This window comes from Pongo pygmaeus, chromosome 3, assembly GCF_028885625.2.
Source record: "Pongo pygmaeus isolate AG05252 chromosome 3, NHGRI_mPonPyg2-v2.0_pri, whole genome shotgun sequence".
NCBI classification, from domain to species: domain Eukaryota; kingdom Metazoa; phylum Chordata; class Mammalia; order Primates; family Hominidae; genus Pongo; species Pongo pygmaeus.
The window spans coordinates 51,849,060-51,868,994 of NC_072376.2; the positions used below are offsets into that span (position 1 = coordinate 51,849,060).

General features: G+C 32.0%; 1 protein-coding gene across 8 annotated transcripts in view; it reads left to right on the top strand.

The window, feature by feature from the left end:
- EPHA5 (EPH receptor A5) overlaps positions 1-19,935 on the top strand; it is a 353,938-nt gene that overhangs the window by 280,342 nt on the left and 53,661 nt on the right. For 6 of the 8 annotated variants that reach the window (XM_054485823.2, XM_054485824.2, XM_054485827.2 and 3 more), the window contains one exon: positions 14,591-14,656. The exons of the other annotated variants lie outside the window; for them this stretch is intronic. In XM_054485823.2, the coding sequence (XP_054341798.1) occupies positions 14,591-14,656 (66 nt within the window). The remainder of the gene's footprint in view (positions 1-14,590; positions 14,657-19,935) is intronic. 8 annotated transcript variants of the gene reach the window in all.

A 19,935-nucleotide genomic window follows, 5' to 3' on the forward strand; every position in this document is an offset into this window, starting at 1 on the left:
TTATTGAATTAAAGATGAGCTGTGCATCAATCTCCATTTGAAGTGGTTTGTCCATTTTTTCCCATTAATGTTGACATTTTAGAAAATGAAAAACTTTAATATCTCTAAAATAAATATAATGAAATGCTCAACCTATAAATATACCTTTAAATAAACAAATATAATCCTTTTGATCCCATCACAAAATAAAGGTAATGATTTCAAGAAGTAGTGCATAGGAGTTAATAAATCCTCACTAGCTTTTGATTTTATTTCTTTGACATCTGGACATGCTTATACCATTGTCATGATGTACCTGGTGACATCAAGCAGCAATAACTTTTATAAATTGATATATTTGGCATCTATAACATGATTAGGCTTGTATAGTTTCAGAATTTAATAAGTCCTAATAAGAAAAATAAATTTTATGAAAACATTTTAATCTCATAAATATTATATTTTAAAATAATGATAACCAAACATTTGTAATCATATATACAATCACTGATTTTAGAAAAAAGCTCATTAAAAGTAAATCTCAGAAGCTTATGAATTAGCAATAGATGTGACTTTGTAAAACTGTAAAAAATCCAGACATGTGTATTGATTTAATATCTGAGGGTTGTTATCTCTTCTATTTTCCCATGATTACATGCTTTTTTCTTCAAAGGCTCTGAATCAAAATAATTAGAGAGCAGATCATAATTTATTAATAACTGACAAATGGGGATTAGGGCAGAGTAATGCCAGGAAGACAAGGAACATAGCAACAACTAATTGCCCACTGTGGGAAGTAAACCGTCCTGGGAAACTGAACTTAAGAGGGTTACTGGCTCAATTGCTCAACACTATTGAACATCCCACAGATCAAATACGTAAACATGCTGCAATGCTCAGGAAGTTATGATGAGGCAAACATTTGAAAGGAAAACTCAGTTTATGGTACTAGAAACAACAGGTTAATATCACTCACTTGCAAAGATACAAATTATTTTAGTGAAGAATCAAATGACTTAGATTTCACCTAGTATGAAGCAAAGGTCAGGTCAAAAGCCTAACCACAAGAGCAAAATACGCTTTTTGTCTAAAGCTCCATTTGCTCAAAGCTCCATTTCTCTAAGAATGTGATCCCTATCTGAAAGAGTACAGGCTGGCACTCCAGAAGACGCTGGGCTCTGGCGGAAGACCCTCCTAGGTTTCTGGGAATTTTACACATCTCTCAGAACCCACAATAACACAGCCTTTCACAGGAACCTGATACCCAGCTCCACAGTGAAAATCAATAGCACTGCCCTATGCCAAAGGCTAGAACATCTATTCAACAAAGAAATCAGTTAATTTCCTGAGCCATGTCTGGAAGTATACTCATTGTTGAAAAATGAATCAAAGTGTCTCAGATGATTTTAAACGTCAGCTAAAAGCCACATTTGTTCAAGATCTGTGCTTTATAAGGTCTTACATGAACCAGGAAAAAAAGAAAATGTTTCTAATAGATCAGCAACTCAATCTCAAGCAGCTGAATTCTTTATTATGCGATTTGGAAGGACTGACTTTGTATACTGCTGATGGCTGTGATAGTTATAGTGACAAAAAGCATATTATATTTCAATTGATATGGTTAAGCTTTGTGTCCCCACCCAAATCTCATCTTGAATTATAATCCCCATAATCACCTCATGTCAAAGGAGAGACCAGGTGGAGGTAATTGAATCATGGGGGGCAGTTTCCCCCATGTTGTTCTCATGATCCTGAGTGAGTTCTTACAAGAACTAATGGTTTTATAATGTGCTCTTCCCACTTTGCTTGGCACTTCTCCTTCCTGCTGCCTTATGAAAAACATCCCTTGCTTCCCCCTCCACAATGATTCAGGATTGTAAGTTTCCTGAGGCCTCTCCACCCACTTTCTCTTATAAATTACCCAGTCTCCAGCAGTTCTTTATAGCAGTATGAAAACAAACTAATACACCAGTTATTTTGCTTACCAAAATTCCCTTACTGTCTCTTACTCCTTGTTTCTCTCATTACTTTTTTTCTCCTCTAATGTTTTAATCTCACAGAAAAATGGCATACTTTTATATATTAAATATTAGTTATGTCTGCTTTCATTGTCACACTGTGTTTTAGTCATCATTATTATAGATGACAATCTCAGTTGATTTTGTTGTTATTTTGGGACTCTTCCTTGTTGTTGTTTTAAATAACATATTATAATTTCTTCCTGTTTGCAAGATTCAGCACTAGAATCTGCATACCCGTGATGGTTGCTGTTTGTTGAGTTCTTGCCCTGTGTTCATCTAAGTGATGGTTAGTAAGGTATGACCACAGGAAGAAACACAGAAGAGGCATAGGAAAACAAGTTTATTATACTCACAGGTCCTAGAAACAGAAGGTATGGCATGTCATTCAGGGCCATCAGAGAAACACCAGATTTTGGTCAGGAGGAAGAAGACAGGAGTGAGGGGAAAGTCTAGGAGTGAGCCTTTGTTGGTGTTTCTATGTGAAAGTATATTGGCTAGTTTGAATAATTCTGGCAAACTTTGGGCTTATAGAAGAGGTCTCTAGTTGCCTGGAACCTGGGCCTGGGGTTATTAAGGCAGGGGAATGTTGCCTCCTGAAGTTAATAGGAGGTTAGAAAAGGTATTTCTCCAAATTGATTAGTTTGCATCTCAAATACATGCTGTAAGTTAAGTAGTTTGCTACTTCTAGGAACTGGCTAGCCATGAGAGGGGCAGTCTTTCCCCAGCCAGAGAGGTTTTCAAGATGTCAAAATATCATAATATACAGACAGAAAAAAATATATAAAAAATAGAGTAGTCTTGGACCAGGATAGATTGATAGGTTGAAAGGCAATGAAAGCCAAGAAATATAGTTGAAAGTTTAGTGTAGTTTTTTTTTTTCCTCCTTACTACACCCTTGCTTCCATCCAGAAGGCAAGATCTCATCAAGTTGGCAAGGTTTGACCTCCCTGTGGAAATTAATTCGGGAAAACCTCTGTTTCCTAAGTTTTTTCTAGGCTGTGTTCAGACCAACTTTATAATTCCTCTTTAGTGTCCCTCCAGACAGACAATTCCATAGATTCAAATAGTCCCATGTACCTCACAAGTACCTCTTGCCTACCTCCAATAGTTCTCAATGCCTCTGATGTTGGAGAATCCTAGTGCTTCTCTGATATTGCTATGCCTATTCCCCTCGATTTTTCCTGAAACAAATTGAGTAGCTTTTGTTTAAACTGATCCTTTCCATAGATAATGCACAGATCCTGCCAACATTAAAGACCAAATAATCTATTATCCATGTTGAATTTCAATTGAAGTCATGTAGCTTTGATTGTTTAATCATTTAATTGTTTAATACATTTATTAATATCCTTAGTGTTTAATACAAAGAGAAACCTGTTTCAAAATATGGAGAAATATTACACATACAGTGTAAAAGATAATCATAATGTGCAATTACAGAGAAAAGAGTTGAATCTTCACAAACATTAAAGAATATAAGATGAAGTCAAGTACTTTTTATATTAATTTTTCCTAGATATACTGGAATTTTACCAAAAATCTACAAAGCTAATGTTGTTCAAGAGATTTTTGGATATGCCAGCACCACAATGCTATATTTTTAAGGATGCAAAGTTCAGTATAACTATTTAAGCAATATACACATTAAGCCTGCACAAGTATTCTGATTTTCCTAATTTGCTGCAAGGAAAAATATAAGGAATTACCAATTTAGAAGTCCAATCTTCCTCAGACAACTTTTAAGATGAAATTCGGCCACTTAAATCATTAATTTCTATGTAATCATACCAAAGATGGTCTAAAAATCCAACAAGGAATCATCAAATTAGCATGAATTCAATATTTACATGATAAGTGAATTAAAATTATTTACATAGGAATTTAGATGGACAAATATGTAATAAACCAGTATTCTACATTTGTATGACTTCCATGCTTTTTGTAATACATAGGAACCTCTTAATGATTTGTTGTGTTGTTGATATCTGACTTTTCCTGACCCAGCCCTGTTTTACCTGTTCCAAACGTACATATTGTAGTCTTTTGGATTTACCTCTTCTCTAGTAATTTGGGGAGTAGTGGGCCAGGGTAAGGCTTTTTTTTAAGCCTTAATGATGTATTATTAATCATTTCAAACCTGTGCTAGTGTATACTGTTGCTTTTCAGCCCCAATAGGGAAAAAGCTACTTTAAAATATAAGTAGATGTGCATTTTACCACCCTGTATCTTTCTGCCTAAGCCTTGGGGCTTCTAAATCTTCATCCAATAAATTGAAACGAGAAGGAACTTCTGTATATCTCAAATATCTGAATGGAGCTTGTGCAGTTTAGCCCATTTGTTCCTATCGGTTTCCAAAGCCAGGGTGACTGGATCCTGGTCCAGTGTCTCCAAGCCTTTGGACAGCGCCCCCACTTCCAAGGAGGACTCTGAAATAACCCAGCTTTGAAGTCTATTAGGGGATCATCTCAGTATAAGCCAAATGTCCTAAGGTGAAAATCACTATCAATCCTGCTTCCACTTACCGCCCAACCCCCGCCCCCACTGCATTGTGTCTCTGTAGACTCTAAGTGCTCAGATTGCACCTGGACCACTTTAGCTATGTTCCAACATATTCTTAGAAGTTAGATTAATGGCCACGTCCTTAGATGAATGCCCTGATTTGCTGACATTACCAAGACGTCTTGCTTCTTCCCTTTCCTATAAGTTTCAGCCTTTTTTTTTTTTTTTACATTGCAGGTTACAAAGTTGGCAGAGTTAAGTCAATTGCCCTAATTTCTTACTAAGCTGCTATTTTTATTTAGGTATGCATTTCTTAATTCTTATTTTAAATTACAAAGAACATAAAAGACAAAATTCAGAAAGTTAATCATACCACCAGAAGCAAACAGTATTAATATTTTGCCATATATATTTAAGATATCTTTTGTACAGTTGAATTTTTAATTGATAGTTTTGTTTTCTGTTTTTTTACTTAACAATATAAAATTTATATGAGCAATTAAAAATATTTTAAAAACAAAAATTTAGTGTCTGTTAGGTATGCTAACGTTTGATCTTTGTCATGAATGTTTTGCTCTCTGTGTGTGTGTATAACTGTTATCGTTTGAGAGAAAGATTTTGTGTGCCTCTGTGTGTGCTTGTTTTGTATTTTACTATTTCTGTCACTGACGTCCTTAGAACACATTCATAAAATTCAAAGTAAGGGTCAATGCATATGAATATTTTTAAGATTGTTTATACTTATTGACAAATGGCCCTTCTGAACTACTGTACCCATTAGCATTCCCCTTAGTGGTACATGATATTTGTAGCTCACAACCTAGAACATCATTGCGTATTTAATAGGAGAAAAATAGCTGTGCATTTATAATTAAATTTATTTTTATTTTTAGATTTAATGAGATCATTCACTTATAAGCAAAAAGTATAGTCATTAGCTGTTTTAACATCTGTTTTGTAAATTGCACGAACAGGCTCTTTACCCATTAAAACTAGTGGGATTGTAGCACTTCACAGAGCAGAGCTATATTATTGAAAGTGTCAACTTTTGTGTTTTAGTAATGTTTATTTTGCATGGGATATAAAAAATTCTTTAAAATGTTAATTTTGTGTACGTGGGGATTTAAATTGGTATTTTCCAAAGACTTATGTGAGTACTCAGCAGTGGTTTTCACTCTCCTCCAAAAATCTTATAGGTTTTTACATGTAGCATGCACTAAATAAGCATCTACATTGGTATTATTTTGTCTATGCTGGCTCTGGGTTATGAAAGCCATTCTATTAATCTGTCTGATTTTTATCAGTATTACACAAGATAAATATTATAATATTAAAATATTTTTCAATGTTTGGTCAGGTAAATTCCTGTTGGAGATCATATATAGTCACAATTACAAATATTTTATAAAGGTACATTTTTGTGAATACAATCACACACATACATTTATACACAATTCAATGTATAAAGCAATTGTAACCATAATTAATCACTATGTTACGTATACAATGTATTAAATATTTCACATTTATCACCAGCACAATATTTAATTTTAAATAATTATGGCAACTATTATAATATGTGATTTTAATGCTACTGATCAATACTAATAAAAAACAGAATGTAGTTACATGGAATTTGAATAGTGTGATATGAAAATGTGACATTTATCTTCCTCTTAAGTCATTCTAGAGTATGTTCAATTATCATAATACGTTTATCACAAAATACACACATTCCTTGAGTTTTGGTAATTTCAGTATATTGCCACAATTACTTTTATTATTTGAGAGAGACATAATTAAATGGAAAGCTTAGTCTTTCCAATTTTTCCACCTTAAAAGTTTCATGCTGATAGATGTGATTCAATTTTAGAAAAATACTAGACAGACATAATGGAGGGAGCTAAACAATGTACGTATTTGACTTCTTTTACTTATTTTCTTCTTTTTTTGAACCCGCTCATATTTTTAATTGATGTTATTTTTTCATTAAATGAGTATTTAAAACAGTACTTTCAAAGCTGTGTTTATAAATGTTATTTATTTGAGCTGACAAAAACAGCATCACTTATTTGCAACTTTATTTGCTTTCAAATTTTCTCTCTCCTTTTCTCAAAATAATTTAAAACCTAAAATAGCTGAGCACAAATAGGTTCATCATGATAATCCTGCGTTCTTTTCTAAGAAGCCCCCGAGACAGACGTGTTTCAGCTGTGAAATGACTGGGAGAGGAAGAGCTCAGTGGAAGAAGCTTAGCAAATTTAGGCTTCTAGAAATGGAGGTAATTGATGTTTGCTCAGTGTAGGCATCGTTCTGCAGGAGTAAGAAACATGATTCACTATGTTGTATATCAACACTATTATTATGCTAGAACAGAAATAAGATGGTTGTTGATTGCAAAGATGAATCCATATATTTTGCCTTTATTGAACTAGTAAAGATTATCTCTTCTGTGGAAATAAGCTGAAATCACGCAGCTGAGAACAAACACAGAGTATTTTTTCCACAGCTTGCTACAGAAGAGGATCAGCCAACATCACATGCATTTGGTAGAGACCCAAAGGCAGACAGGATAGCGTAATAATGGGGAAAAGAGAAAGCTTCAGTTAGGCCCAGATTTGGGGGTTGTTGGCATAGTGAAGCTGGAAATGGGCTACCTAAAATCAGAGCATCCTAGGTGATTTGGCTTCCTTTGTTTGATCCTAAATTGGAAATAGGGACCAAAAATTAGGGAAGTTTGCAGTTATTAATTTCTAACCATTTGATCTGATTGCTACAAAGGTTATGGTTTGACTTCTTAGACCAGTTGCCATAGATTGTGAGTATTTGCAACAAATTGAGAAGAAATCGGTGTGAGAATAGAAGATAAAATTATCTCTGCTTAAATGAATACAGAAATATTGATAGAGGAGTGGTAGATTTGAACTACACCTTGAGGGTGAAGATAAATTTTACCAGAAATGGTTGAGAGAGTATGATGGAAAAAGGCGCATGGGTATGAGTGCATATGGCATGCCCAGTTTCCTGTGACTCCTTAGCCCAGACTATTTGGCCTTCCACAGCCTCTCCTGTGTCCCTGCACAATCTCATCTTCTATTCCTTCCTGACTCATTAATGGCAGGAACTTTCTCGTATACAAATCGATTTTTGAAAAATAAGGAAGTTAATTTTTACATGCACATCATACACATGCAAGATTTTCTTTGTAAAAAAAATTATATTTTTCCAGAATATGACCGTGCTTAATATTGTTTAGTTTTTATTGTGGCCCCAAATGGGAATATGGCTTACGTGATTCATATCATATATATTTTTTATGTTATGGATCACTGAGAAGGCATTCAAAAATTTTAAAACCACACCTTCCTTCCTACTTCCCCCCATCCCTTTTCTGACTTTTAAACAAATGTTAGAAGAAGAGATGTCCAAGTGTCTGAGTCACTGATTTATAATAAGTTGGTAGGAAGATACCATTACTCCTTCAGACTGGCAGATATTATGACCAGGGCATTATTGAAGTCTTCTAAAATAGGATATGTGCTCTAGAGTGAGCTCAATAAAATCCATCATCCCAAAATATCAGATGGAACTCCACAATAGTCATAGCTCCATGCTGGTTTTTTTTCCCTATAATATTTTTGCCAAAGATAAAAATAGTGTTTCTTAATATTTCTTTTCTTGCTTTGTTTTTACTGGTAGCAGTGAAAGTGATAATGGTGGTAGCAGTGGTGATTGTGGTTTTGTTCTTCAAGAAATACAGGAAAGATTTTTAGGAATGGACATAACTCTTTCTAACCTGTTATTGTTGCCACTAATATCATGTCCAGGCCTTTCATAATTATTGGAAATATTAATTGAGAGAGCAAAGAAGAAACCACATCTGACTTTAATTTTCTTAATGGAATCGGACCTGATTAATGTATGTGTGTGTGTGTATATCATATATGCATCATGATGTATATATGATATATATACCATATATATGATGTATATACATCATTATTGAAGTCTTCTTCATATCATATATATGACATATATGTTTTTAATACTTTATATGCATATTTTTATATATAAATTTTGTACATAATTTACATACATATGATGTATATATACATTATATGTTTAATTATACATAATCTCTCCATATATATACATACTTACCAAAGAACATATTATTTATAAGCACCTCCAGGCACTTTTGGAGTTTCTACTTACATGCAGGCCATTAATATGCTAATTACAAGCCTTTCGCTTTTATTCATTAAGTAAATTCCCAAAGAACTATTATAATACATATCAATTCAATACAATACTGTTTATTGAGTACCTCTTGGATCAGTGTTTCTCAACCTGGAGAAAATTTAGAATCAACTTACAGATTTTGAAAAATAATGATGTTTGAGTTCCACAATCAAGATGTTCTGATTTAATTATTGTCAAGTAAGGCCTGGACTTTTGTTTTTAAGATTCCTTGTTGATTCTAATCTGTAGCCAGGTTTGGAACCACTGTGTTACACATGAGTAGAGAACTGTTGTTATGTAACTTCTTCACTCTTAAAGAATAGCATATAGATTCTCAGTAAATGTTTACTAATAATGAGAATGACTGTATCTTCTACTGCAGCAAAAAGTTTACGAAAGGTGGTTAATATTTGATAAAATTTATTTTGAGTTCAAATATATATTGGAATAAGCAAATTGTATCTAACACGTTTAATAACATTTGCTAATTGAATCAATTCCTTTACCTGTGGCATTTGTGGAGGAAGAACTTAATGTTTTATAATGATCTCTGGTCCGTTAGAATAATGAAATGAAGTAAAAACAGAGAGTCATTATTAAAGTATAGCTTGAAAAAAAATAATTGAAGTGTTTTCTAAATATGTCTTACCTCAAGTTTTTTTTCTGCTTTCATTTAGTTTGATATTTCTAGGTCCTAATAGTTTTTTTTAGTGTAAGAAATAAGGAGAGTGTGATTACAATGTTAATGTGAATTAGCTTTTGTTTGTTTGTGTTTTTGACTTTTTCCTTAAGATGAATGGCTGCACAGGAGACATTTAGATTTGTACAATTTGGAGGATTTTTCAAAGAAATTCATGTTAAGTCCATAATTTATTTAAGGTGCACCTCAGTCATTTATATGATTTAATCTGTATTTGAAACATGCATTTAAATAATGTGGTAGAGTTTGGGTCACCAAGTATTTTTAAGATATTGATATTTTAATGTTGAAGGTGCTTGCCTCTTTGATTCCTAGTGAGGGCTCTCTTACCACCTTGCAGAAGGTTGCCTTCTTGCTGTGTCTTTATATGGAGGGAAGGGGCAAGGGAATTCCCTCAAACCTGTTTGATGAGAAAACTGACCTCATTCAAGAGGGCTGGGCACTATGATCTTATCAACTTCCAAATGCCCTGCCTCCTGAAATCATCACTTTTGAGGTCAAGACTTCAACATATAAATTTGGTGGAAACACATTTAGTACTATGCAGTTTTGCATCCTGAAATATTTTAAGAAATGTATAAAAATATTAACATTGTAGTGTCAATTACAAGTGAACAATTTATTCAGCGTTATTTGGTTAATATTAGCTATGTGTTTAAATTCTTTTTAATCATTTAAAAACTCATGGCCTTTAATGAAATATATTGCAATAAGTATCATTATTAGATTTGTTTAAATTTTTTTTTGAAATTATAAAGTACAACTTTTATAAAATCAAATCAGGGTTAACTAAAAATTTTTCCATAATGCAATTAATGTAACATTTCAGCACAATGTCTCTTACACATTTGACATATGCCTATGCCATCATTTTACTTTTCTTCACACTGATTTTTACCTAATTTTAAAAAATTTAATATTATACCATATATACATTAATTGCTTCATAGACTCCACATATATACTTTGGTTTACTGAACAAATATTTTATCATTTAGTTGCTTTAAAATCTATGCTTAGCCTTATGTATATTACAAATAATATACATGATAATAATATAGCTCAGTCTTTGCCCTAAGACTGTCTTATTATGGTAATATCACTTAAAAACTTTCTAAGTGCTGACTGTGAGCCCCAAACAGTGCAGAGAGCTTGACATATATGATCAAACTCATTCTTCAAAGCAACCCTTTGTGGTGTAGGTTTTATTATCTCATTTCATTAGTGACTAGATTATCCAAAGCTATGCATCTAGTAATGGATATATTCAAGACTGCTTCTAGTTTGACTACAAACCCCATGATATAACCATTTGGTGAAACAATAGGGCCAAAGCATGAGAACATTTTATTGCTTTTTGATAGGTTTGGAATATTGTTTTCTAAAGGATTGGTGCCACTTTTCAGCATCACTTGCCACACATAAGAACACTAGCTCCATTCTATTTTCTCTAGCACTGAATATCATCGTTTGTTGTTAATTTAATTTAAAATAGGAAAATGATGCAGCTTTTTAGTTTTCTTCCTTTGTTACAAGTAAAATAAAAATATTTCCTATGTAATTCAAGTACTTCTTTTGTGAAATTACTCTTCTTGCTTTATTCTCATTTATCTGTTGACATCTTAATGTTTTTCTTATCCAATTCTATGATCTCGTTTAAGAATATAAGTCATAATTTATCCATAGCCTGCAGTCTTGCTTCTCTGTTCTAGTATCTGAGAATTCCTTCCCTAGATGAATAATCACCTTGCTTCCATAGGAGGGAGGTTATCATACTTACATAGACACACTTCATACCTATATTGATCAACTCTGTGTAAGAGCTGGCTAAAGTAATTTTATTTGAATCTTCTTTGGGTCTGAAAAGATTATGCTATCATATTTTAATCTGCTGAAGGACAAATGGAAATATCTTGTTAAAACAAAGATCAACAGTTTTTTATTATAAGCCAAAAGGAGCTAAGCTATTTTAAACTTGGATTAAAACAATCTTGTTATAGCTGCATGCAGTTATGCACAGTGTTCTAGGTACTAAACACTGATGGGAATACAGATGTAGACTGTGTTGAATTAGAGCTCACAGATAAGATTGCTTGCTATTTCTAGCACATTTTGGTTTCTATTTCTAAATCATCTCTGAGGCTTCTAAGCATTAACCTGTACTTATCTGCGTATTTATTGGTTGAGGGAAAAATATGTGTTTTATACCATCTGATGCCAAGCTGTTACTGTGAAAGCGTCTTCAGAAATTATTTTAAAAGGTTATTAGGGGGCCATTATTAAACTTCAGATGTTCATAGAAAAGTAACTTCAGTCTTAGTTTTCTTAATAACATATTAATGCACAGTATTATCTAATCACCAAATCCTTAGAAAACGTATTTTATGGAAATGATTTTTTAAATTACATTGGCCTTTAGGTATTTATATTAGTTAGTCTGAATGTAATTTTTATTTAGTTCTGTTATGGATAAAAATATTTAGTCTAGTAATGTCATATCAATTATGAAAAATACAAATTACTCTGAGATAATGAGAATCTATTCTGTCACATCGATTATGATAAAATTAAGAGTAGTAGCTAACACTTTTCCTCCAAAATATTTGCTATGCCAGACACTGATCAAAGTAAAATATATGTATTCTCTCACCTTATTTTCGCAAAACCTATGAGAAAATATCTATTTTTATCACTATTTTATAGCTGTCAACCTAAATAAGAAAGGTTAACTAAATTATCTAAAGCAATTTTTATGTCATCTTAAAACAAATACAATAAAATAGAAGTATAAATATTTAATTTTATATGGTTCTAGGTTTTTAAATCAAATTTTATTGAAATTATAAAGTAGAATTCTAATGATACATAAGTTGGTTTAGATTCTTGGATTTGGTATTATAGTGAATTCTGTGTGAGTGTATGTGTGTGTATGTGCATATTTATTCATAGGACACAAAGCTTATTTTTTTAATTAAGATAACTTTATAAAATGTTATTATTTTTATAATTGTTTATGTGTTTCTTGACACATTTAGTTCACTGACCAAGTGTTAGACAAATCGTATGAGATAATAGCCAATCACGATGCAGTTATTGTTTTCCCATGCACAATTCTATAAGAATTTATAAACTGTGCACACTTTCAACTAGAAGTATAGTTGTATTTTATTAGGAAATGACATCTTTTTTTCCTCATTAACGAACAACTGGATACATTCGTTAACAACCAATAATTATTCATTTTTTTGTTGGGTTGCAACTGCTGTTTGAAATGGACTCATATCTGCAGGCTTTCTACATTAGCAGATATCAGTAAATTGAGGTAATTTTATTATTAGTTAATACCAATTATGGTAAAACACTGACTGCTTACAAATGTCATTCATTGTGTTTAAACCATGCAGAAAAAAAAGAGAAAGAAAGAAAGAAAGAAAACAAGCAAACAAGAGCAGTCATTCTCATCTCAGAAAACTAGCAGTCTAACAAAGGAGGGCAAACGGTTTTTAAAGGGCCAGATATTTGATTTAGGCTTTATGAGCCATACATTCCCTGCCCCAACTCCTCAGCTCTGCCACAGCAGCACTAAAGAAGCCATAAACAACAAGCAGTGAGTGTTCCAATAAGATTGTATTTACAAAAACAAGTAGTGAATTGGATTCGGCCGTTGCTCTGTAGTTTGACAACCCATAATCTGAGTGCTGCAACGAGGCAGAAGTGGTAGGACAGTTAACTTACATAAAATTTTAGTAATTGTTGGAGACATTAATGCAATAGGTGTTATTGTAAAGAAGTATATCAAGATCTGCCAAATACTTTACAGATGTATTAACTACTCTTTGATTGTTTTAATAATCTGATATACTGTAACTCCGACTCTCAATAACTCTACAGTGAAAATAATGATTTGGCATATTCTTTAAAATATATTATAATAAATAGACAAATTGGAAATAAATGTTACGTAGCAATTTTTTATTAGAATTTCATTTTAGTGACAGCAGTCAAATCCTCAGACATTTGGTAGTACTACAAATTAAAATATTGTCAGTGCTACACAAGAAAATTATAAAAATTGTCTACTTTTTCTTTGAAAAGATCCATTGAAATTTTATTTGGAAATTATCATCTATCTTCATTAGTGTTTGCAAATTTATTAGAAGTTTATGTTATGTTTACTTTTTTTGATATAAAATAGAATAGATACATTTCTAGAAATGAAAGTTCAAAACAGATTTTAAATGAAAGCCTGGACCTGCTGGTATATCGTGTCTCTACTGAGCTCACATCATAGTTCTGTTGAGATCACTGTGAATGTTATTCATTTAAAAAATACTTAGAATTGAATGCATTGAAGCACTAAATAACTTATGTCTTTTATTCTGCCATCGGTTTACATGTTTCCTATCAATAAAGTGCATTTTATAAAATAGTTTACTTTGTATTTCCTGGATTTATTACTATGAATACGTGGAAAAATTAAAAGAACCTTGAGTGTTGCAATATCTGGAAAAATGCGTGTATTCTGTATAGTTTGCTTTTTTATATAGCAACTGCTCTGAAAATATATATTTGGAGATACAGTTTTTAAATCTGGAAATGTAAAATTAAATTGATAGGCTTCAATAAATGATCTGGGGAGTTATGTATGCCTAACATTTTCAATAGGCTATGATAAGTAATACCACAGGCATAAGAAATCAGTGGGTCACATGAGAAAGTCTTTATACTCTTTCCAAGGTTGCAGGCTATTTGCAAAACATGTATTTAAAGGGCTATTTAGGATTTCTTCCGATGTAAATTTTGAGGGAATTTCTGAGGAGAAATATATTAAAATGGGCTTACATCTTTATTTATATGTCTATATTAATTGCATATAATTAATTCAAATATATTGGCTCATGACATTTCCTACTGGATAACCATTTTAAGCCAGATAAAAATAACAATTTGCTACAACTCTATATTTCTTAAATCCATAAAATGCTTCTTTATTTGAAAGGCACTGTGGAAAAAAATTAATTGTATGCATTTAGAGGTTTTTGATTTTGAAAAGGAAAGCAGACACCTGAGTAAATTCATAGTGTCTTTATGCTATATTTGAGGGAGTGGGATCTCTTCCTTATCTTGGGCTCTCTTGTTTGCTTTTCAGTTGCTGCGAATGTGGCTGTGGGAGGGCTTCTTCCCTGTGCGCTGTTGCCCATCCAAGCCTAATATGGTTAGTGTTCCCTCCCACTTTCACTCCTATGTGATGTCCACCTATATGTATTACCGTCGGCATTCCTTTTCTTTCTCCATTTGTGTGCATTTGAGTAGAATAAAGCTGGCTCCCCAAAGTGAATCCTAACAAGTGATTTCACAATGGATTATTTCAAGTAAATATTACACATATGGCACATCATCCCTATGTCAAGCATTCATACGTCTCTTCTGAGGCTTTTACTGTGGTCCTGATTTAAACAAGGAGTTATGAGATTATAGTTACATGTTCTACATTTAACATGTCACCGTTTTTGTTGTTCCATGAAGTAAAAATCATGTCACACGTGGAAGTAGAATGCTACTTCTGTCAAGGCAAAATCACCCTTTCTGTTTCCCAAAACCGTGGAATGACCACAATATAACTTGGATCTTCTATCGTCATGTCATTGTGAATATATGTGGCACTGGAAAACAAAGCCACATGTAATTTCAAATGGTTTACCTAATTTTATTAAGCTTGAATTATTACAGATACTAGAAGTGATATTCTCACTTTGATACCAATGAAGTAGAAAATATGCATATTTTTCGATCAGAGTCCAAATGTCATACTCTTAATTATTTATAAATACAAATCCTAAATATACATCTGGGGTTATGATTATTCACAGATGTATTGGGACTCCTACACAATGGGAGCTACTTTGTGAAAAGTGAAATACTCCAGATAATTTCTTACTAGACTAAATAGCCTAAATCCTTGCACTATTGTACCCAGTGTCATTTGTAGTCAGGATTTGCCAAGAAAAGATTTCTAATGCATACTAGAGAACTATAGAGTTTCCTAGGGGCTTTTTAAATTGTTAGATGTATTCTCTAGGTATAAAGTAATTTTTGTTGCTTTAAAAATTGTGTGTGAATGAGTGTATACAGATGTGCAAATGTGAGAAGTGGTGTAATGGATGCCAGTGATCTGAGAAGAAGAGGGAGTGAACAAACACAGAATGATGTAATTTAGAAATATTTTTGTCAATTTCTTAAAAATTTTGAATTTGGAGAAAGTTTTAAAGTTCAATATGAAGGTAAAGATTTATTCCAAATAAGTTACATGGGAAATTCTTATGAGCATGGGGCTTCAGTGTCAAACTAAATACAAACTAAAATCTGGCAAAAGCTATAGTATAAAGTTTGGCTTTATACTGTGTGTGTGTGTGTGTGTGTGTGTGTGTTTCTGTGCTATGAAAAACTAAAAATGGTCATTGAATTGTCTATCCTACTTTAATGTCAATTATAGTTGTTAACATAGATAAATTATCTCTGAAGCAGAATAAGCAGAATTTACAACTTAGAAAAGAACATTGATATTGATGCCTTATCTTGAACTACATCTCAAAAATTCTTCAATGGAAGTGTGAACATTTACGAGTCTATGGCTTTGAAAGTATTGGAAAAGGCTAGCTTTAGCCAGATTGAAATTTTTGATTTAAAAAGATAGTATCTTTTTCTACTGTATTTTTGGCTTCAGGTGGTTTATAAACCAAATAGAAGAAAAGAAGGAAAATAGAAGGGCAGAATTCTTATTTTACAAAGAACACACCAGTAAACTGAAGATGACAATATCTTTCTTCCAATAATGTTAGAAACTCTGAAGGCAGTGAGTTTGTTTGTATATGTGCATGTGTATTTGCCTGTGTGTGTGCTTGTGAAAAATAAAATAAAAAAGATTTAGCCACAAATGCATTTAGGCACTCAGTAAAATGCTACCAGTCTTCATGGAAAGACCCCTGGAAAAGCTGGAAATATTAAAAAATATATTCTTGGTAAAATAAAACAAATTAAAGCCAAAGAAACAAACTTTAACTGAGTTTATATAAACAATAAAAAAGTTGTCCAAAATTTTTACTGGGTAGGAATCAGGACTAAAAATGCTTTATTGCTATATTTTGTGAAGTTCCACTTTATAATTTCAAGTTACTACAAATTTTCTATTAAGGATGACATTTGTTTAGATTAAAGCACTAGGAAGAAAACAACCTTATGTGATAAATATTAAGAGCTGAGATGAATCATCTATCTAGGAGAGTCAATAAAATACTACTACTACTAATAATAATAATAAAAAGAAAAAAAATACTAAGAAATCTGAAATCCCGTCACCTAATTTTGCATGTCTCATCATGCAAGCATTTCCAATCACCATGTCAATAATTTTCAAAAACATTCTATCATCATCATTTGTGAACAGACACATTTGCAGTTATAGAACAGAAATTTGTAGACGTTCTTAATCTTAGAATTCCATTGTTTTTCGTGTCTTGAAAGATCACTCATGAATATATATGTGGTTAGTTTTGACCTGAATATAATATGATACATATACATTAAAACTGGCCATTGTAAATGCATTGGCTCTTAGAAATACCATGAGATAACTTGTGGAAATTTAGGGTTCCGAAGAACATTGTTTCAAAACTGTTCATCTAGATTCTTGGCTCAGCAATTCCAATGTGTTGACACTTTTGCAAGGCTCTGCGATTCTAAGTTTTGATCTTTCATATTTCCCACCAGGAAACCACATCCATCATTTTAAAAATACATGGTGCGCCATTTATAAGATGATATTTGTAATTACATGTTGCCTTTTTAAATCCTTTTATCTCAAATTATTTTCATCAGTATAGTTGCCTGCTTGCTTTGTTGTGACATTCATAAACATAATGTTAATATTCCAAATGTTCTCCCTGCTTTGACTGAAATCTACCCAGTGATAAAAGCTATTTCTGTACTATTTCTGAATGAAACTCAGATGCCTAAAGTTTAAGCACCATATCCCCAAGGCTGCCCACATTTTCAGCAAAGGTATTGTTTAAGTTGCCGTTGCCTTTATTGTCATCTCAACCAGCTTAACGTTCTAACCATAGTTTTACTTCTCAAAAAGAAAATCTATTTTTACAAACAACCAATTTTGAACTGATGGTTTTAATGTAATAATGTCTCTACTTTCTAATGTTACCCTTTATCCCCAAATATTCACCTGTGTTTGTGCTTACAGAAACCAATGTATATTTATAGCATAATACTTATTATAAATCCATCTAAAATATCCCATAGTCCCAAAGTAACCATTTCTTGCATTTCTTAAATTCAAATTAGTCAGATTATTTTCTTCATTCATTAGGTTTCATGCTTTTCAGTGTCTTCATATTATTTACTACATCCTCTGAGGGATTTAAACGGCAAGGGAAAAGCAGTCACTATTTTGAAAATAGAGATGTTAAATTCTTATTTTATACATTTACCTATTATGTGATCTGTAGACAATAAACTTCATTTTTAAAGACTTTTTTAATTTTAAAACTATTTTAAATTAGAGACATAATAAATGAACTCTAGTGTATCTCATGATTCAGACATACCATGCAGAGATTAAAAACAAAATCCAAACAAAACAAATTTCTCTGGCCAAAGGATCAAGATGTCTTTGAAACATTAACTATTATCCTAATTGTTCAATATATTTTCCTTTCTCTATATTAACTCTGTTTCTTGAAATGTGAAACGAGAAAATTTTTATTTTCATACACACTTTACGTTAATTATTTCATTCATCTTTATAAGACATCTGCCGGGGGGAGTGTGGAAGTACTCTTCCCTTTTATACAGCACGAAAGTGGCATAAAGAATAAAACCATCCCTTTGTAATAATTCTAGAACTCCATTTAAAGTGCTTTGTGGTAGGCAGATGGGGGTGTTGTTTGACTTGTATATAAAGTATATTAAATTTCAATTGAAGGCTTGCTAAGCAAAATATAATCACGAACTGCTATTTTTAAAAATGACTATGAAGCTTCAGACTACAGGAGATACTAACTGGGCCTCCTCAGATTGAGAAATCCAATAGTGGCATCCATGAAACAGTTAAAAATTAATAGGAAGTTACTTACTCTAGCATTAGAATAAAACTTTTAGAAAACAGGGAGACTTAATTTTCATAGGTCACACTTTATTAAAGATAGTGTTATATCAAAATTCTGTCAATTGCAATTGAATCAACAGAGGAAATAGTGTATAATTTATTTTTGCATATTTTGAAGAACTTAAAATTGTTCAGGTTTTCCTATTATAGCTAATTTTAGAAGGATTTGAAGAATTTATTAATGAGAGATTTACAATTTCATGTGTATAATATTTTGGGAGATTTATTCTAAGAGTTTTAAAATTCTTTGTTTTATAGAATATGAAGATACAAAGTGATATATAAAACATCAAGTAAGATATAATTTAGCTTCTCACATGGCATTAATCATAGGGTTGTTAGCACCCTTGATCAAATGTGAGATAAGAACTCAGAAAATTGTTTTCTCGTTTTGTGTGGTATAATCTTACATTATTCCCATATCCAATGAAGTATGTTTTTCTGAATAAGTAAATTCCTCTTAATCAGTATATCTGAAAATATTTAGTAAGTAAAAATAGATTAGTTGCACTTTTTGTCTAACTTAAATCTATCTATGAAGAACTCAAAATGCCAATATTCTGGTATTATAAATGAGGAAAATATAAATGACTCACACAGTTTTGCTAGCAAGACTGCCTAAATATCCAATACCCCATTTTAGTACTATTCATTTGCATTCTTATTGAAGAATACTGGCTCATAAAACAAAATTTAATCAATGTTCAGTTTTTATTAGATACATTAATAACTTAATGTTCATATGCTTATTTATTTTATGAGGATAAGTTAGCTGAGCTTTTATTAAACCTATCTTTGTCTAGTTGGAAAAAATCCCAAAGTGAAAAATTCAAAGTATTTTCTAAAAGACAGCATTATTCCTTTCAAGTTTCCAGCAGTATATAAAATTCTTTATATACTGTCATTTATATACAACATTATGCAATGGTTGAGGTCCTTGTTATGTCAGAACACGTGAGTGTGCATATGTGAAGAAATGTGGCTTTAAACGAGGCTAAATTAAGAGTGTTTATTTTTTTCATCCCATGTAGATATTAATGTTCACTGTAATTTGTTGCTTTTTGAATATTTTTGCTTCAATGTATAGGAAAAGTGTCTCTTAATCAATCGGGAAAATAGAGAAACAATACAGGAGTATCCATTTCTGAGCTAGACACTGCATATGCTCACTCTTTTAAATAAATTAAGTGCAAAACCACTTCTTCCCCTATTGTGTTCCACTCTACGTTATTTAGATTAAGATGAAAAAAATCATTTAGCATATATTTCTATACGCTAAAGCAATGGAAAGATCTGACAGTATGGAGGCTATTGTTTTG